The sequence below is a fragment of the Chinchilla lanigera genome, unplaced genomic scaffold (genome assembly GCF_000276665.1).
Source record: "Chinchilla lanigera isolate Chin_1 unplaced genomic scaffold, ChiLan1.0 scaffold00201, whole genome shotgun sequence".
Taxonomy (NCBI): Eukaryota; Metazoa; Chordata; class Mammalia; order Rodentia; family Chinchillidae; genus Chinchilla; species Chinchilla lanigera.
In genome coordinates this window covers 126,304-145,120 of record NW_004955602.1, presented here as the reverse complement: position 1 = coordinate 145,120, position 18,817 = coordinate 126,304, and the positions used below count along the sequence as shown (strand labels likewise).

The following is an 18,817-nucleotide window of genomic DNA, read 5'->3' as shown; positions in this document are numbered from 1 at the left end:
CGGGGGCGGAGGGAGGGAGGCAGGGCGCCCCTGGCGACAGGCACGGCGCAGCCCACCCTCCCGAGCACCGGGCCCAGGCCCGCGGGCCCCGCGGCCTAGAAGTCCTCGTCCTCCTCCCATCCAAAGACCCGCTTCATCTCGGCCAGGAAGCCCCGGTAGTCGCTGAGCAGGGGGCTGTCCTTTTCGATGTAGGGCATCACCCACTGCAGAGCCGGGCCCGTGAGGCGGGTGATGAGGAACGTCACCTTCAGCGCGTCGCTGGAGAACGTCTTGTCGTCCACGAACATGAAGGAGCCGGTCTGCACGATGAACTCGGGGAGCCGGTCGGTGTCCCCGTCGAACGTCTCGGGGAAGGGAATCGGGTTCCTCCAGCGGCGCGGGTTGGGCCGGGGCCAAGCCAAGAACGCCTTCATCAGCTGCACCCGACCGTCCATCGCGCCTGGCTAGCTGGGTCCGCCGGCTTCGCTGGCCTCGCTGGGCTGCGTGGAGGTCAGCGCCGAGCTGTCGCCGCCGGAAGTACTCGCGGAGGTGGGCGCAGCCTTGGGTGGGCGGAGTGTGAGCGGAGGGCAGAGCTCGGGCGCCTGCGCGCAGATCGGCCCTGGAGTCCTGGTGGTCTCTACTGCGCAGGCGCGTTACCGGGTAAACTGCTGAAGAGCGGGTGCAGTACGTGTGTTCTAAAGCATCTAAGCAAGGCGTGGTCAGGATCCGAGGGAGCAGGGCTCAGGTTTCCCTAGAGGACTGTAGATAAGCAGGGAAGGAGCCCGCTCCTCCTGGTGAGCAGGGGTGGGGGTGTTCTGGAAATTAATGAGAAGTGCTGCCACACTCCTCCCAGGCCCTCAGTCCACAGCCCTTGAATATTACCTGGCTTACGTTTGGCCCTGGACTCCTCCTGAGATTTCACGCGTACATTTTCCTGCTTTTTTTTCAGACTCTGAGTATGAGACGTGTTTGATACCTGGTAGCACAGGTGCTACGGAGGAGCCTATTCAAGGAATAATGTACCAGGAGCAATTAATCTAAGGCGGATTAAAAGTGAAGACATTCTTTGAGACTTTATAGTAAGGGATTTTTGTGATTTACATAGTTATTTGATTAATTTGCTTACTGTTTAATTATGCAACGTTACGTTACAGCTCTATTGTGAGATCAACATCTGCTTTTTTCAAGTTTTATATTCTACTACTTAAACAGCATGTTAGCAGTTTTTGAGCATTAAAAATAAGCAAAATTCATCTAAAAATATGACTGTGTATGGTTACATTGGTATTATTGTGGAAGGGATCAAGCCAATGAGGGGTAGGAAAAAAATGAACGTGGTCGTGCAGAGGAATGCAGTTCAAGCTTGGATTTAAAAACAACTTCCTGGAGTAGGAGTGCAGTTCAGTGGTAGAGCGATTTCATAGCCTATAGGAGACCCTGGCTTTTATTCCCAACACATATATACACAGAAAACAAAATAGCACACACACACACACACACACACACACACACGAGCAACTTCCCTTAAGAGGTGGTCGTGGTGGAATTTTTGGAAAACTGCTTTAGTTTAGATCCCCCCTAAATAAATTACTTAGAAAATTGCCATCCAACTTCTCAAAACTATAATTATGGATGCTGTATACAAAGATAAAAAGAATAGGCATTGTAAGGAATAGTGTGAGGCAGAGATCAGCTGAGACCACCACACTTGTGTAAGGGCAACATGGTATGGAATTTATTGTGCCTGGGTGCACGCAGAGGGCAAAAAGTCCCTCAGATAGGGAGGAAAGAGAAGTGAGCTTTTTTTTTTTTTTTGTAGGGACTGAAAGAAGGCAAGGGACATTAGGTGGGAAAAATCTTAGTAAACATCAGTGCTCAAAGTTCTCAGGATGTCTTGTGCCTCAGTGGGCGAAGTCCTTGAGGCATCCAGTGTAAATGTTTGGGTGTTTTCAGCTGTCCGAGTGCTTGGAAGATTCCGTGCTCCATCTCATCTGTCTTAAGACATCATGTGTTTGCTGAGGGCATTTGTCTGAGCTGAGAACAATGCCTCTGCTGCAGATAGGTTGAGTACTGTGGGAGTCATGTGCAAATTGAACCTTACAGGGGATAGAAGGACGAGTGTGCCTTCCATTTAGCTATAGATTGCACCATTTTAAAAGTTGGTGAATTAGTAAAAGGAACTGAAGTATCAGAAGTACTTTGAAAGATAAGAGTATAAAAGTACTGAGCATAATAAATGTGTATATTTAGGATGATTTCTGAACAGCAAAATGACGCCGTAGTATGTCATTCTCTACACTCAATGTAGCAGAATTTTTTAAAGTATATATTTTAGATAGGTATAAATGTAGCAAAATTACAAGGAGAAAATACAAAAAGAATTAAGACAATGTTATTTTCTATGAGGTTAGAAAATGTGGTAATTTTGAAAGCCCCAGCCAAACATTACTCTTGTTTATAAATCATATCTTTATCATTACCTCCGTACAGTGAATCCTTTTCTTTCTACATAGTGAAGAATCCTACATTCAGCCTTAAAACATTCTGTATTTCCTTGTCAGTCTTGTAGCTGAGTATCTTATGCCAGTTGATATTGGTTCAGGTAGTTGTAAGATGCTTCCAAAAGGGCTTGTATGTGATATGTCACGTTGTTTGATAACTTTCACCAATTACTGTCTGATACTCATTTTCTGCATGTCTATGATTTTTTGGGCAGGGGTGGGGTGGGGTAGAGTCTCACTCTGTTGCCCGCACTGGCCTCAAATTCCTGGGTTCAAGTGATCTTCCTGTCTCAGCCTCCCAAGAAGTTGGGACTTTAGGTACAAACAACCACCAATGCCATATGATTTTAATAACTTGTTAGTTTTTTGGGCTTCGAAATAGTTATGGTGTCCAGTATATCTTTATGACTTACTGATTGTCATTGCCATATTTATAATACTGGTCCTGAATCTTCAGCACTACAACTACCAGGGATATGGGTGATATGACTATGAACCTCCCCTTTGATCTCCAAGAGCTACTCAGTTAGTTTTTTGGCTTAAACTGATGGCTTTTGATAAATGAAATAATACTTTGTTGCCCATCTATTGTTTTAATGTGAATGGTACAGAAGCACTTGGAATAGTGATTTTTCACATAGGCCCTTACAGCACTCACAGGGTTGTCTTCAAGACTTCCCATCCACTTGTGCTTCTGCCTCAGGTCACTTGCTTGTTTCTCTGAATGAGCTAACTTAAAGAAAATTTGGTTTTTTGTATCTACAGATCTGCTATTACTGAGGTCACAGTATTTTGTAATTAAGACTGAAGGACTCCGACTGCCCCCATCCTGATCAGAGAGCCCTGTAAGCTGTCCCCCTCCTAGCACAGCTGCACCTGGGGACTCATAATAATATCCACTTTGCTGTTGATAGAAGCCAGGACTCTCTACACTTTCCTAAGCCTGGTTCCTGGCCAATCATTACTCCTTGTGTTCTCTCAAGCCTTGTTCTTGGCAGGGATCCACAACCCCCTCTTGTGGGAGTCGGTGTGTCTCTGTGGTCCCCAGGAGAAAATGCAGAGAGGATTTAGAAAATAAAGACAAGAGACAAGAGCCAGGGTTAGGTGGAGTTACCTCTTAACTGATGAGCAACAGGACTGACTTCAGTGGTAGGGGCCTTTATTTTATACTCTTGCAAAGTTAGTATCAGGAGAGATAACGTTGCCTAGCGACTAAGTCCAACTAAGGACTGCAATTGTCCAGGCAGGATTCCTTTTCCAATACTGAGGTAGCTTGACTGCCTGAGGCACTCTGGCTCTGTCCTGTGCTCACAATATCCAGCTCCAGCAGCTTCCAGCACCCTCTCACTGAACTCACCCTCCCCATGACCCTACACAGGACCACACAGCCTGAGCAGAGTTGCTGGTCTGGTCTCTACTCACAGAGTGGTCCCTCTCAGATTTGTTCCTTTTTTTTCAAATAATTCTAAAATACAAAAATTTTACTGACAGAAATCAATTAACATACTCAGGGAAGAGAATATAAAAGGTATCTAATTTGAAATTTTAAAGATGCTCATTTACTACTCATTACAGTTGTTCGTATTCATGATCTGCACCTGTGTCTCACACTGTGAAGCAAATCGCTAATTTTCATCACAAAGAAAAGCACATAAAAACCTGCATTTTTAAATCATTAAACTTAGAAAAACTAATGTAGAGAGAAAAGCTGACATTAGAATTAACTGATCTAATACTACTAGTTCTACTTTAAATTTCTTTCCTATATTATTTCTCAAGCAAAAAAATATACACATAGGAAAAAATGCCATAATATATTTGACTGCATATGGCTGTTTATTTTATCAATGTAATTATTGAACTTCTGTGTTCTGCTAGGGTACATATTATACCTTTTCCATGTGGGCCCTCCGTGATACACACAGGAGTTATCAAGAATGTAAACAATAAACAGATGAGGCAATAAAGATGACAGTAAAAACAATATACTATTCACTTTTGATTTCTTTAAAGCAGAAGTGTTCCTAACCATTGCTACCGGTTCACAGAACTAGCAAAGTACTGTATATCAGCATTCGGGAGGCTGAGGCAGGAGGATCGTTGCAAGTTCGAGACCAGCCTGGGCTACAAAGTAAGCTCAAGGCCAGCCTGAAGTGCACAGCGAGACCCTGTCGCAAAAAGATTTAAAAAAAAAAACAAACCTCAGTGTTCTTAACATTGATTTCCCTTGGTTATTCTTTGTCTAAGAAGTGATGAGTCATACAATTTATAGAAAGAAAGTCACTGAATCTTCCAAAAAACACAGCTAGACAATCTCTCTTCAATGCAAAATAATGGGGTGGCAGGAGTGTGATGGGGAAACCAGTCTTCAAAAACATCATGTAAGGGAGTCCAGCTGTGCTTATATACTCTCTAGCTTGTTATAGAAATCAAACATTTCCTTGTGACTGAATTCCACAAGAACTCCAGGTTCTTTGAATCTTCACTGTTCACTCCTAGTTGTAACATAGCTTGAGGCAATTTTAGTTTTGCTTGAGCAAAGTGAGCCATTTGAAGGCTAAGCTGCCTTCCAGCTGTCTCTAGCTGTAATCTTAGCACTGGAGGAGGCTGAAGCAGGAGAATTATAAATTCCATCCACTGAACAGCTTAACAAAACTCTTGTGGGGAGCCAGAATCCTCTGCCTGAATTTTTCAGCTCTCTTGACCCATAGAAGACCAAGTATTGACAAATGCTTCTGTTTTGTCTTGCTCAGGATGAATATTCTTTAATTGCTGCTGCAAAGTTGCTGGCTTCACATTGTGATATACTGTTCTAAAATAAATGGTATTGTTTCAAGACCTAGGTGAAGGTCTTGTTTCTCTAGAGAAAATGCAGCTTGAAGTTTTTTTTCTTTATCCTCACTGAAACTGCTCTCAGCCTTCAGGTGAAGTTTTTGAAGAATTTGGGTAAGCAATAGTGGAAATCTTCCTATATGTAGTGCATTTATCAGAGACACTGGTTTTTTCATGCTGGGGCTGTTGGGCAGGATCAGCGCCGCTGATGCCGCCATCCTTGAAGCTCCCTTGCTCTCTCAGGTTTGTTCTGAAAGAAACTTGTCTTGTTGAGCTCTTACCTCTCTTTCCTTTCCTTTTTCCTAACAAAGACCTTATTTTCATGTCCTTTTATCTTCATACCTGAAGATTAATCTGTATGATGTGGTGCTGCTCCTTTCTGGAGGAGATTAATAGCCAGACACACTGGAATATTTCATTCAATTGCCTTGAAGTGCATGAGTGATGAATTTAGTCGCTTCTCATACCTTTTATACAACACCTGAAACGTAGGAGCTGCCCTTCTCAGCCAGCCTATTTTAATTTATAGTCCTATAATCTTTAGCTTGTTTAATAAAAGAAATTTATTGCTTCTACCTAATAATTTTGTCAATATAAATCAATTTTGCTACTTTTTGACAATACTAGGGATTGATCCCTGGGCCTTAGCATTGATTTATATCTCCGGCCCTATTTTATTTTTCATTTTGAGACAGTGTCTGCCTAAGTCACTAAGGTGCCCGGACTACACTGGATGCTCTTGCCTCAGCCTCCCAAAGTGCTGGAATTACCTATCTTCAGCACCATGTCTAGCTTATTACACTTAATAAATACACATGCATTTAATAAACACACATATATTTAATAAATACATATACAATTTAAATAATTTTAAATGAATTAATGACATTTGAAAAAATTGGTATTCACTACTCAACTCACAACTAAAATCTAAGATGATAATTTAAATTTTCTGGTTTCCATTCACAATTAAAACATTAGGGCTTTGTAGCTCCCTATCTTCTGCCTCCATGACAGTCTGCCAAGATCCACACTGTGGGTACTGCTTGGGTGCTGGTAGAAAAGCCCTCAAATGAAAAATAGGCAAATGACATTATCAGGCAATCTACGTAAAAGTTACAGATGATCAGTAAACATTCAATAGAACATTCTTTCAAATTTTATTTGAATACACATTGACAAAAGAAATTAAAGCAGTAGCTTTTGAGGAACAGAACAGGGTACAAGTGTGTGCGCACATGTGTATTATAAGGTCTTGGCTCACACAAGTTCTACTACCCAACGCCAATGCCTGGAGGAATTAAGATTCCAACACATGAATTTGAAGAGGGTCACACTTGACACATAATAGGGACTTTCATTTTTCTGAACCATGCAGAATGACATGTATCTGTGCAAAAAACTATTTGAGGCACAGAGATACCTGAAGGGACAGATGTGAGAGGGAGAGAGATGCCAGCAATGGTCCAGGCACTGCAGGTACAAACACAGAGCTGTACTCTGCTGAGGGTTAGCTTCTGTAGCCCTGACACCTTCTCTGTCTCCCTTCTTGCTGCCATGTGGTAAGCGTGCGCTTCACAGGTGGGTCTTCCTTAGGGATCCAGGCTGGCTTTCTCATCAGCTCTTTCTGTGTCCTCGTGTAATCTCAGCCCATGGCACTGATTCCAAACCTCAAGAACTAAGAATAGCTGCACCCAGAGAAGCCACTGTGCATGGAAGATGGGCAAACAAGAAAAGGATTTTTCTGGAACCTGAAGTTTAATATTTGTTTTGTTGGCCTTGGGATATCATTGGGACCTGTTATCTCTTTTTCCTTTCCTACTTTTTGCATTTGGAAAGGAAATGTCTGTACTTGCCCCATCAATGTGTGCTGAAAACACAGAAATTGTTTGATTTCACATGCTCACAGGTGGAAACTAATTTAACTTGGGATGAATCACACCTATGAGTCTCAGTCATAGGTGTGATTGAGCCAACTTAAAGGAACATTAGACTTTTGAGTTAGTCCTGGAAGAAGTTAAAACTTTGGGAACTGTTGGGATGGAAGACATTTTATTTTGAATATGTCAAGGACATATTTTTTCTGGGACCAGGGATAGAAGGCTACACTTTGAATGTTGTTGCCTTTTATTTTGAATATGTCAAGGACATATTTTTTCTGGGACCAGGGATAGAAGGCTACACTTTGAATGTTGTTGCTCCTCCAAAATTCATGTTGGAATTTAATTCCCATGCAATAATATTAGGACATGGGAACTTTGGGTGGCAATTTGGGCTTAGTGCCCTTTTAACAAAGTGTTTTAGTAAGCTTCCCTTTGCTGTGACAAAATACCTAGGATAAATCAACTTAAAAGTATAAAAGATTGTTTAGGTTTGTGTTTTCAGAGTTTTGAGTATATGATTGGATGGCTACCGTGCTTCTGAGTCTGTGACAAGGCAGCAAGAACATAGTGACTACAGGGAAGGTGAGGCTAGGGTAGAGGGCAGGAGAGGGGTTATGGGAGGGGAGGGATTATGGGCCAATAGTTCCTTCAAGGTACTCTTACAATGACCAGCTTCCTTCCAAAACCAACTCCCACTGCATAAAGTTTTGACCATGTCCCAATAGCCCCACTCAGTAGTGATGAATCCTTTAATACATGTTCTTGGAAGACATTTAAGCTGCAAACCAGAGCAGAAAGTCTTGAGGGAGGTTGTTTGCCCCTTGCACTATCTGAGGACACAAAGTGTAAGCACGTGTGAGAAACAAGCCCTTGCTGGACAGCAGATGTATTGGTGCATTTATCTTGGACTTGGAAGGCTCCAGAATTCTGAGTAATGAGTTCCTGTTGTGTACAAATTACTCAGCACAAGATATCTTGTTAGAGTAAACTGAAAAACTAAGAAAATACCTTCAATTAAAAACAAGCAAAACCACTGAAGGATACACAGCTGGTGGAAATCAAAGCTGGTGGGGATCCTCAACTCATATACAATGGAGCCCCCACACATGCTGCATAATAGAGAGATAGAGGTGATTATTTTTTCCAGATGCAGCGTGGATTGGAGATGAAGTATGGATGGGACAAGAGTGACTTGTGACCAGGTAACGGAGACGTAGGGGAACTGAGCTAGGACATTAAGTGGTGACCTGGCATGGACAAGGTGCAGCCATGGGTCCTTCTGCGGAGGCCAGTGGGAGAGACCAGCCTCAGCAACAGGTATGGTCTGAGTTGGGAGTTGCTGAGGCCTAGATGCACATCAATAGCCATGGCCTTCCTTCTCTTCTCTGTCTACAGTGCTTGTGTCATCAGATGCATTCCTGCAGTGATAGCTGGACAAAGTCTGTGACAACTTTTTGCCCTCTGTATATTTGTCAGAGTATCAGCACAAAGCACTAACTCTCAAAAAACTCACTCATAACCACTTTCTGAGTTTGAGAAAGAGCATAAGACTTTAGTAGAGAAGTTCTACAACAGGGACAATGTTCCTTTTTCAAAAGACAAATACTAAGTATATATATTTATAAGCTACATTACGATGTTTTGACATATGTAGGCATTCTGGACAGATTACATCAAGATTGTTAAAATATTCTTCATCTCACATACTTATTTTTGGTGGAGTAGATCTCAACAAATAACTCCCCTTATCTAAATGGAACTTTGTACTGTATATTCCACACCTGCTTGAGCATTCAACTCAGCCTTGTATCAGTAATGGACTGTGATTTAGAAAGCTAATACATCAGGAACAGACAGTTGGATTATTACAACTGTGTTCTTCACACTGGACAAAAAGCCATCCTTGTATCTCTAGTGTTTTATGAGCTTAGAGATGGGAACTCATTGTAATCCATTTGATTTTGCTGTGAGTTCAAAGTTCTGCTTGGAAAAAATGAGGATATTTTTGCCCCAGGTACAGTGGGTTGTGATAATTCAGGGTGAGTAGGGAGGCTGGTATGAGCTAATGTGTTGAAATGCTCTAGCCTTGCCAAAATGATGACAACCCCACCTGGCTTTCCAACTTTTCTCCTGTCTGCCTTGGAATGCATCACACCATGTCTAACCTCATGCTATGATCCTAGAGGCTATATCGCTCTTTTGCATCCCAGCTCTAATGTCTCTCCCTGGGTCACCTAATAGCAAAGATGAATTCCCATCTACTAGCAGGGGTGCAGGGAGTAATCACAGAGGTCTTCCTGGAAGAGGAAACAATGGAGCTGTGTCTGAGTAAACTGTGTGAACCCAATTTCCCTAATCAGTACTCTTTCTGACAACAAGGGTGATGGCACAAGGAAAAATCTGAGTTGTGTATCTGGGTACTGAGGGCCTGGCATAGGTAAAATAGACCATTGCACAAGGAGCAGAATTCGGTAGATGTAACTAGCTGAGCCTATGGATGGACTTTCTAGTTAGAGGCCCAGACTGAGTGGACCTTTTAGATGCTTATCATTTGAAACCATCCAACGACAGCGTTTGAGGGTGGGGCCATAGCCTTGTCAAAAAGGCTCTGCTGGGTGTCCAGGACAGTGCAACTGTCAATTGAGCAGCTGGGCTTCCGTAGCTCCTGACCCTGAAGGATGTGGGAACATGGCAGGCCCTCTGGTGGTGACCTCCTATGTGTGAGTTCATTTGGATTCTTGTTTTTTTTTCGTGGGGGTTCCGGTACCTGGAATCGAACTGACGACCTTGGCCTTGCCAGGCAGGCGCTGTGCCGCTGAGCTAAATTCCCAGCCCCTCATTTGGATTCTTAATTGGTGGGTTCTGTTGTGATTTTTAAAGTTGGGCACATGATTCTCTTTTATATAGTGACATGAGGAGTCTTTTGGATCATTTCGTTTGTGTAAACGTTACTCTCCTCGCCCTATCCATGAGCCTGTGTTAGTGTTTTGAACTTGCAAATGAAGAGACCGCAGGAGCTTAAGGCTCAGCCGGTGTCAGCTGAGCACCACACAGTGGCCTTGGTGGCCAGGGATGTGGGAATTTGGTGGACCCGCACAGGCCACCACCTCAATTTAAGTTTACTTGATTTTGGTTCTTGATTTGTGTCCTGCGTTGTGATTTTGATCCTTGTGGCTACCTAGTGTGCTATTTTCCTAGCAACTATGATATTAAGAGGTGCGTCCCTCGGGCTTCCAGATTTCTGAGCAGGAAGGTCCTCAGCTCAGTGTTGGCCTCAAGGTTGTACTTTAGAAGGCAGCGTGTTGAGGCTTTTAGGTTGTTCTGTCTCTTTAAATATTGGTGTTAGATCCCCTCCTTGATAATGTCTCAGACCTGTGCTGTTTCCACATGAAAAATGAAGAAAAGGCTGATGCGGTTGGCTGAGCAGATGTTGGCCCAAGACCAAAGTGGCCTTTGGCCATGAGAAAGCATCCATAGTTTGCCTTTTTTTCACAGAGGCCTAGGTAGATATTCTTGTCATTTATTTGTATTCATTGTGGGCTTGGGGGATTTCATGACATTGCTTATTATAGGCCATATGTGTGTTGTTTGTAGCCTGAAAAGTAGCAGAGTGATACGCTTAGGGATCCCTTTTGGGATTCTGTCACTTTGTAGCTGTGAGCTGCTTTTGGAAACAGGTTTGCATTTCCTTTACCAAGAAGATAGTATCATTAATACAGACTTGATTTAAGCTTTACAATTGGTTTTCATTGTATGTTTACTGAAGCGAGAAAAATTTTGTAATAATTTTAATGTAAAAAGAAGGAAATTGATATCCATCTCATTCCCTAACCACCAGGAATTGCTTGGCCCTCGTCACTGAATACTATAGTGCACTTTTATGCAATGTACTTATGTATTTATTCCAAGTGTAGTCTTCCAAGTGTAGTCCATACAAAGTTTGGTGTTATTAACTCTTTATGTATTGGTAAACAGGGGCTGCATGGAAAGAACTTGTTCTCTAAGACCTTAAAGAGAACGATGTTCCCAGGGATCTTATGTCTGATATTATTTTACAAAATAATTGTGTGTGGGTTTTCCATCGCATTGTACTCATTTGCCATTAATTTTGATTAGGCCTTGTTCCACAAATAGCCTTTAAAGAACAGTGTGTTCATTGTGTACACTTTAAAACAAATCTCCTGCATGGGCATCTGAAGTTTTGAATTTGGTATTATTGCCCCTTCTAGCCTTTTCCCAAACAAGATGGGATTCAGTTCAGTACTTGACATGTTAACTTTTATTGCATTCAATTATGTTTTGTTCTCCAATTTTGTGTAAGTGCCTTTGAAAGTTTTTGGTTTATAGAGAGAAAGTTAATTTGTATCTCAGGGCCTTTGCTTCCTACACTAATTTCTTTTTCACATAATTTTTAAAAAATGTTTTGTCTTTGCTGTTACTCTGTAAATGTCCATGAATTCTGATGCTTGGGGTCGTTTTCATTTCTACATGTAAGATCTTGATATTTTATAACAGTCCCTGTTCTTAGCATTCTCCTTGTCAGCAAAGTGTAGAAATTTATTTCACAAAAGAACTGTGTGTTTGATGTGTTAGTGCATTTAAAGTTGTCCCTAGCCTCTTCCATAAGTAAATATTAAAAGGATTTTTGTTAGGTTCGATGCATACTATTTTAATTGGCTTTTTCCTGTTGCTTTATTCACAGTTATGGGTGTCAAACTACTAGGTAGCCTAAACTTTTAGTTTAGTTTATCATGGAATTGTTTCAACGTATTATATTTATTGAAAATGTAGCCTATATATAACTTATTCCATAAATCTATCTAAAGGGAAGAAAAGTTTGCCATACTTGTCATAGAAAAACATACGTTGACCTCATATTTGCTGTTTTCTGACAGTGTATGCCTGGAAATGGCGATCGCTTGTCCTGCTGAGCATCACTGAGACTGTCATTCTGCAAAGGAATTCCATGCTGAATTTCAGGTTATGTAATCATATTCTGTCATAACTGCTTTGCATAAGCTTTCTTTGAAAATCATGTAAAGCTTAATTTTAAAAGTAGTACACTCACAAACTCTTTTGCCGTTTTCTAGGAGTTAATATGACACTTGCAGATCATATGCCTCCTTTTAATTTTTGTTTGTTTTCTGGGTTTGGTGCTTAGAGTCAGGTTCAAGGTGTCATGTGTACTACACATGTGCTGTTCCAGTGATGTGCAGCCCCAGCTCCCAGTTTTATTTTTGAACCATAATTGTGTATTTAATGCCCTATTTCTTCTTAAATTTGGGTTTGGCCACTGTTTGCGTGAGTTGCATCTTTAAAAAAACGACTCGGGTAATTGCTTTGAATAAACAAGCTAAAGAGGGGAAGTCTAGGTTCAGGCAGTTGAGGACACAAATTGGAAGCAACAGGCTTCTTGTCCCCTATTCTAGCATGTAGTTTTCCCACTCTTTTGGCTACTTAGCTGGTTGTATCATAATATCTAACTACAAGCATATAGGAATAAGAGATAGGATATGTCTGCACCTTTATATTCATCTATGTATGTCTGTATCTATATTTATTCTAATATTGATTCAAAATTTTTTATATTGTTGTATATCATTTTTCTCTAAATTTTAACCAGCTAAATTACATATACAACTCAGTGCATCAATTTCTGGTATTTAGATCTTGCTTTATCTACGTACTGTGTTTCACTTGACTGTGTTTGGAATGTCTGCATGCACAAACCTGATCTTAACAATGTACCATCAAAATTGTAGTCTGTTCATAATATCTGGCATTTTTCACACTAGTAGGTACAAGGAAGATGTCCTGAAGTGGACTGTGCAAATAAACTCCAGAAATGTGAGGATCCTAGAAGTGCTGCTCAGGTTTTTCTACTGTGAGCAAGAAGTGCAGGTAATTAGAATCAGTCCTATCTATGTCATAGGAAAAGTTGAGAACCATGGACCAAGTGGTGGCGGGGAATGCTGTGGGCATCCTGGAGGGAGGGCATCTATTTGGCAGAAGTCTCAGAGACAAAGGCCACCTGTGTCATTCCACACGGGCCAGTAAGCCTTCATGTCTTCGTCCTTCCATGCATTGCAGCCAGTTCTGTGCTTTGAAATAATTCAGTCTCCGGTATGTGAGTGTCAGTGTCCCCGAGCTATCCTGTCTCTCATATTTTAGCCTCCATTCCCTTACTGCCATGTTGGGATCAGAGCTTGTATTTCAGATGTTGTGAGAATCATGTGCAATCATTTTTGAGATGTGTGTACCACACAGCAGGTGTCCCAGGCTCTAGTGTTTGGGTTCCTGAATGCCAGAAATTGAAAAATGTGCTGTCATGGTTGATGGATCTTCTTTTCTTCCCACGGCAGCCCCACCCCCGTGCAGCTCATTAGGCATGGCCATAATATTTTTCCTATATATATTTGCTTTTCTAGGGCAAGGACATTCCTCACTGTTTACCTGGATATGTCCTGGGAAGCCGCCATGCAAATCCTCCTGTGAAGGCAGAAAGAGCCATGATCCTGGGGTTCATCTTCTGAGATACGACCTTTGCTGCCCAGTGTGGACTCTTCGTGTGGAGGCTGACAGGGCTCAGCACCCAGAAGCCATCAGGACTGGCTAGCATTTGTAAACTGTGAAGTCTGGAGAGGACCTGTTACATGGCAGCACCAGCAAAATTTCTGCTCATTCTTTCCTCGTGTAAATTCACTTCTATTCAGGGAGGTGTAATGCACACAGATTCAGGTGGTGGAATCTAATCACTTGAAAGGGAAAAGAAAAATTCACACTACCCTTCAGTGTTTCCTCAGGAAATTTTACTTTGGAGCCAATCGATGCTTCCACTTCTTCCGATTTTGTAATGGCAGTGCCCTCATTCACGACTTGATAGACAGGCACTGAGGGTCCTTTGGGCTCAAATTCCACTTTCCTTTTCGGGATCCTGGGAAGAAATTCAGGCTGCCTTGCTGTCGGGGTTCTGTGCACAGACAGCAATGATATGAGCAGAATGGTCTCCAGGATACAGGGTAATCTAGTGTCAGGAATCTTGAGATCGCCTACTTCAGGGAAGGGGGATGCAGTCGGAGCATTATCTAAGTCGCTGTGTGTCATCTTGCAGCACACTGCTGCTGTGTGTCCTCTGTACATTAGTAGGGATAAGTAAATCTCACAAGGTTTTATGATTAACTGAAGGGGTTTTATCCTCTTGAGCCACTGCAGCGGAGCCTAGGTGAGCAGGAGCCCCCTAGTTCGGTGCTTGCAGGCTCACCCTCCTCATCTCCATGCTTAAAGGCCACAAACATGCAGGCCATAGCCCTGATTTTCCCTGTGTCTGAGCTGGAAGCCTTTGTGACTCAGTGGAGTCAACCATGGCTCCTGTGGTTCCCGTGGTTCCTCCCAATATTTTCACTGTCAAGTTCTTTTGAGGAAACATATTTGGTAGTTTTTCCACTTCTTCCTCAGCATTTCATATTTCACAAAGGAAAAGTGTGAGGAAGTGCTGAGAATCTACTTCAGCTCCTGCTTTTTGTCTTATGCTTTCCAAACAGGTTCAGTTTTATGATTCTTGGTTTTACAAGAAGCCTTGGTATGTATTTCAGTCCTTTTCTCCTGGCAGGGGGAACCTTTGGGATGTGGCTTCACATACTTTCAGCATATTCTGTACTTCAGCCCCATATCATTAAGACTTTCGGATAAGGGGTATTTGTCACAGTGTCTCTAGTATTTCCTTCAGAATTAGGTTCCTGCCTACCACTCAGGTCTTTCTCTTCTACCTCAGCCTCTTAGGCTCTTTGGGCTGGTCCTCTGTGGGTGGCTTTCCCAATGTGTCGGAATGCTTTCTTCCAGAATCACCATACTTAGATGTGCTCTTATGGATGTGTCAAGTGTGCTTCTGCTGCCATACTTCTGCTTTGTTAGTTTTACACTGTCATGGATTTTCAAAAGAGATGCAGTAATGGCACACGTAGTCATATCAAATGCCTGTGTACTGTGTTTGGGTCCTGTGGGTGGAAGGCCGCAGCCTCAGGCTAATGCGAGCCTTCTGCAGGCAACACTTCACTCAGACCTTTCTGGGTCCTTCTGTATGCTCTCCTACCCTGTCCTCTGGACATTCTGTTACATTCCTTCACAACATCTCTATTGAACCAGTCATTTTCCTGGTACACTTTTTTTTGTCCTACTACATTTTACATTTTTTTTTTTTTTTTTTTTGGTTTTTCTCTGGTACCAGGAACCGAACTCACGACCTTGCGCTTGCCAGGCAAGCGCTTTGCCGCTGAGCTAAATCCCCAGCCCCTACATTTTACATTTGAAAATAAATGGCATGTTTGAGAATCTTCTCATTGTAACATCCTGGGATGTTTGTTTTATATTGCTTTTTGTGTTACAGTGATTGTCTTCAGCTAACCTGGTATTGATTTTTCTTGAACAAATGTCATTTCATTGCTTAATAAATATATCTGATCTTCCGGTCTTGGATTTTGTAACATATTTGAGTTCTTTGAAGAAATTCTGTTGGAGACACTCCCATATGCGTATTTGAATACAATGATTAGAATCATAATCAATGATGATGCGATTCTTCAACATGTGTAGAGCCATGGCCTGTGTTAGAACTATGAGTTCTAAAACCTGAGGGCTGATGATCAGGGATTGTTGGCTGGGCTTGGGAGTCTCACAAGAATTAAAATTGCACCCTTTTCAAATGAAGAAAGGTAGTAGGTGATCTTGTATCTCTACATAATAAGCTTTTCATTGGGCCACTTCAGGAAGCTCCAGTACATCTTAGTAAATGGTATGGGCACTCAGGAATCTCCTGATCATTGTAAAGACGGCAGATTTAGAGAGACCAGAGATAGTCAGCAGAACTCTAGTTCAGAGGACATGAGATTAAGAGTAGTGGCAAGGATTATGCATTTATTTCCAGGTCCAACAAGAATAAAATCTCATTCCCTTGATTCTTAGACAGATTTTTATTATACCACACGACATGTCCTCGTAGGGATGAAAACCAAAAAGTGATTTCGTGTTAAATAATTTTGGCATCATCTATTTTTAAAGTACCAATTATTTTCTGATATTATAATATTTCCAATTAGTACCCATTGATACATATTCTTCATACAGCTGAGAAGGATTTAAACATTTTGATAATTAGTTTTGGTAGGTAGGAGCAGGAGGCCCTGACCCTGGCAAATATCAAATAAGTTTTTTTTTTTCTTCTAAAGGGAAACTTTCATTGTGTAACCCTTAAACCTTGTCCCACCAAAAAAGAGAAAAGACTGTGCAAGCCAGTCCTGCTTAAAACAGTGTCAACTAAGCAGTTGGTGACAGGTTTGTCACTGGGATGTCATGGAGGTCTGGGATGCAGGTGTCTATCAGTCAGTCTGTAGCAGTTAGTCTAGAAGGGCCCAAGCTGCAGTGTCTCACTTTCTCCCTGAGGAGTTCCTTAGCACAGGGAGTGCAAACTCTCCCTTCTCCTCATGTCCCATAGCCATGAGACTTTTCCTTACAGGCCTATCATCTCTTCTGTTAGGGACTGAGTTGCACAATAGCCTGGGAGCTACTGGCATCTTCCATGCATGCTCACCTCCCCACGTAAGAACACAGTGCACTTGGGATTTTCCAGGAGAGGGTGCCATATCTCACGTGGATTTCCACCTGAGCATCCACATGCAAGGGCAAGTGAACAAGCAGGTGTTACATTTTCCACCAGAAGAAGGAATTTGCAGCTGGAAATCATTGAGGAATGTAGGGATTGTCTTCCATTATTAGAGGGCTTTTCATGGGCCTGATTGTATATTCTTTCAGTATCCATGTTGCCCTGAGGGTAAAAGTGAAGAGAAAGAGTCTTTATAATTGAGTAAGTCAAAATGATGTGTGGTGACTGCAAGGGCCTCAGGTGAACGTGTCTAAAACATGCGATTTCCCTCCCTGAGTGGAATCTTTGCTACTTGAAGGGAAGTTATAGGAACACTTTGATCTTGTGAGAATACATGTACACCCATCTGTCTCCAGTGGGTCTCAGGATAACTCTAGGTGCCAAAACCACATGAGCAGAGATGGACCCATTCTCTTTCAGTATTCCTCTATATCTGTGGTGTCTCATGTAGTGGACCTAGCTATTTGTGGCCATTTCATGAAGTTAAAGTGATATGGAAAGATTTACTTAAATTTAACTTGGTCTCAAATATAACTCCTCTGCCCCAGGAATCCCATTTTCACCAGTTCAGTAGCTACGTACATGTAGTGGCTCTTTTGACAGTGGTTCTCATCATGAAAACTCTTCATCACATTCATAGCAAAGGATCCTAAGCAGAGATGCAGGCATCTGATGACTTCATGATGTCTTCTAGTTTTGGAAGTTCAATCAATTTTATGGTGAATTTCAAAGTAGGCAATGAACTCTGGATTATTACATTTCTTGTATATCTTTCCTAGATTTTAGTGGATACATATATATCAAATTTTTTTTGAAAAGTGCCATATAGTATGTATTTTAAATTTGGTGGGCTGCAGTTTTTGTCCATGCCCCTCCTTTGTTCCCTTTGTTCTTTTCTTTAAGCAACTGTTTAGGTTAAAAAGATTATGTGTTCACAGGGGTCATTCAGACAACTTGTGGTCACAAATGGCCTTAGGTCTATGTGCAGAATACTGAAGATTTTGGTAATTGCATAGATATTTCATGCTACCTATGAATTTTTTTTTGGTCTTTTTCCAGTACCGGAAATCAAACTCATGACCTTGCACTTGCCAGGCAGGCACTGTGCCGCTGAGCTAAATCCCCAGCCCCCTGAATTTTCTTTAACAATTGCAAATGAGATATTGCCATATATGTGTTATAAAAAGTGAACAGAGTCAGATGCATTTGGGATCCAGATTTATATACTCTACTGATTGCAGCACAAGAAAAAATGAAAAGCACCTTAGAGAAGACTTGTGCCTACATAATGAAACACAGAGAAAATATCTGGTCTCGATTTGTTGTCTCATTACCAATTTTTGTTCAATAACAAAGACCCCATTCCCTTTTCTCACATGGTGCCCTAATAGTTCACATTCTCTCTATAAGTCTTGTATCATGGCAAAAAAGACTTTTGTTGCTCTCTGAGCCACATAGGCACCACTGCATCTGTCTCTGCAGGCAGAATAGCAAGGAATTGTGCAAGCAAGAACAACTCCAGGACTTGTTCCACAGAATGCAGCTTTGGTTCTAACCACTGAGAGCAAAACTCCCAGAGCCCGCTGAAGACTTCCTCAGGTGTGGCTGCTTTGGTGTACTGGAGCTGTCTGAAATGCTGGCTGGAGACCTCACAGTCAGTGTAAACCTAGTGCAGCATGGGATCCTGATCACACAGTACAGAAGCCTGGATCTCACTGCATAGGGCACCACCACGGCACTTTCCAGCACTTTACCCCCTGGTTTGAGCCTATGATCTTATATTCCAGTTTGTTTCATTCTCAAATCAATGGGACAGAGCTACATAGAGCAGAGACAGGCCAGCGTAAGAAGGAAGTCACACTAGTGGTGACAAGAAGGCATATTCAATAATGTTAAGGGTTTTTTTATTTTAAAGAGAAAAAAATAAAACAAAACTTCAAAACAAGATAGTAGGAGGGTAACAATGC

The 18,817-nt window shown here is 41.9% G+C and overlaps 1 protein-coding gene and 1 pseudogene across 1 annotated transcript in view; both read right to left on the bottom strand.

The window, feature by feature from the left end:
- LOC102003605 (protein FAM127A) overlaps positions 1-522 on the bottom strand; it is a gene marked incomplete in the record, with an annotated part of 1,290 nt that extends 768 nt beyond the window's left edge. The window contains 1 exon segment of the mRNA XM_005414828.2: positions 1-522. Coding sequence (XP_005414885.1) covers positions 96-434 — 339 coding nt within the window.
- Positions 523-4,857: 4,335 nt separating this feature from the next.
- Positions 4,858-5,530, bottom strand: LOC102003302 (annotated as a pseudogene).
- Between the last annotated feature and the right edge of the window lie 13,287 nt (positions 5,531-18,817).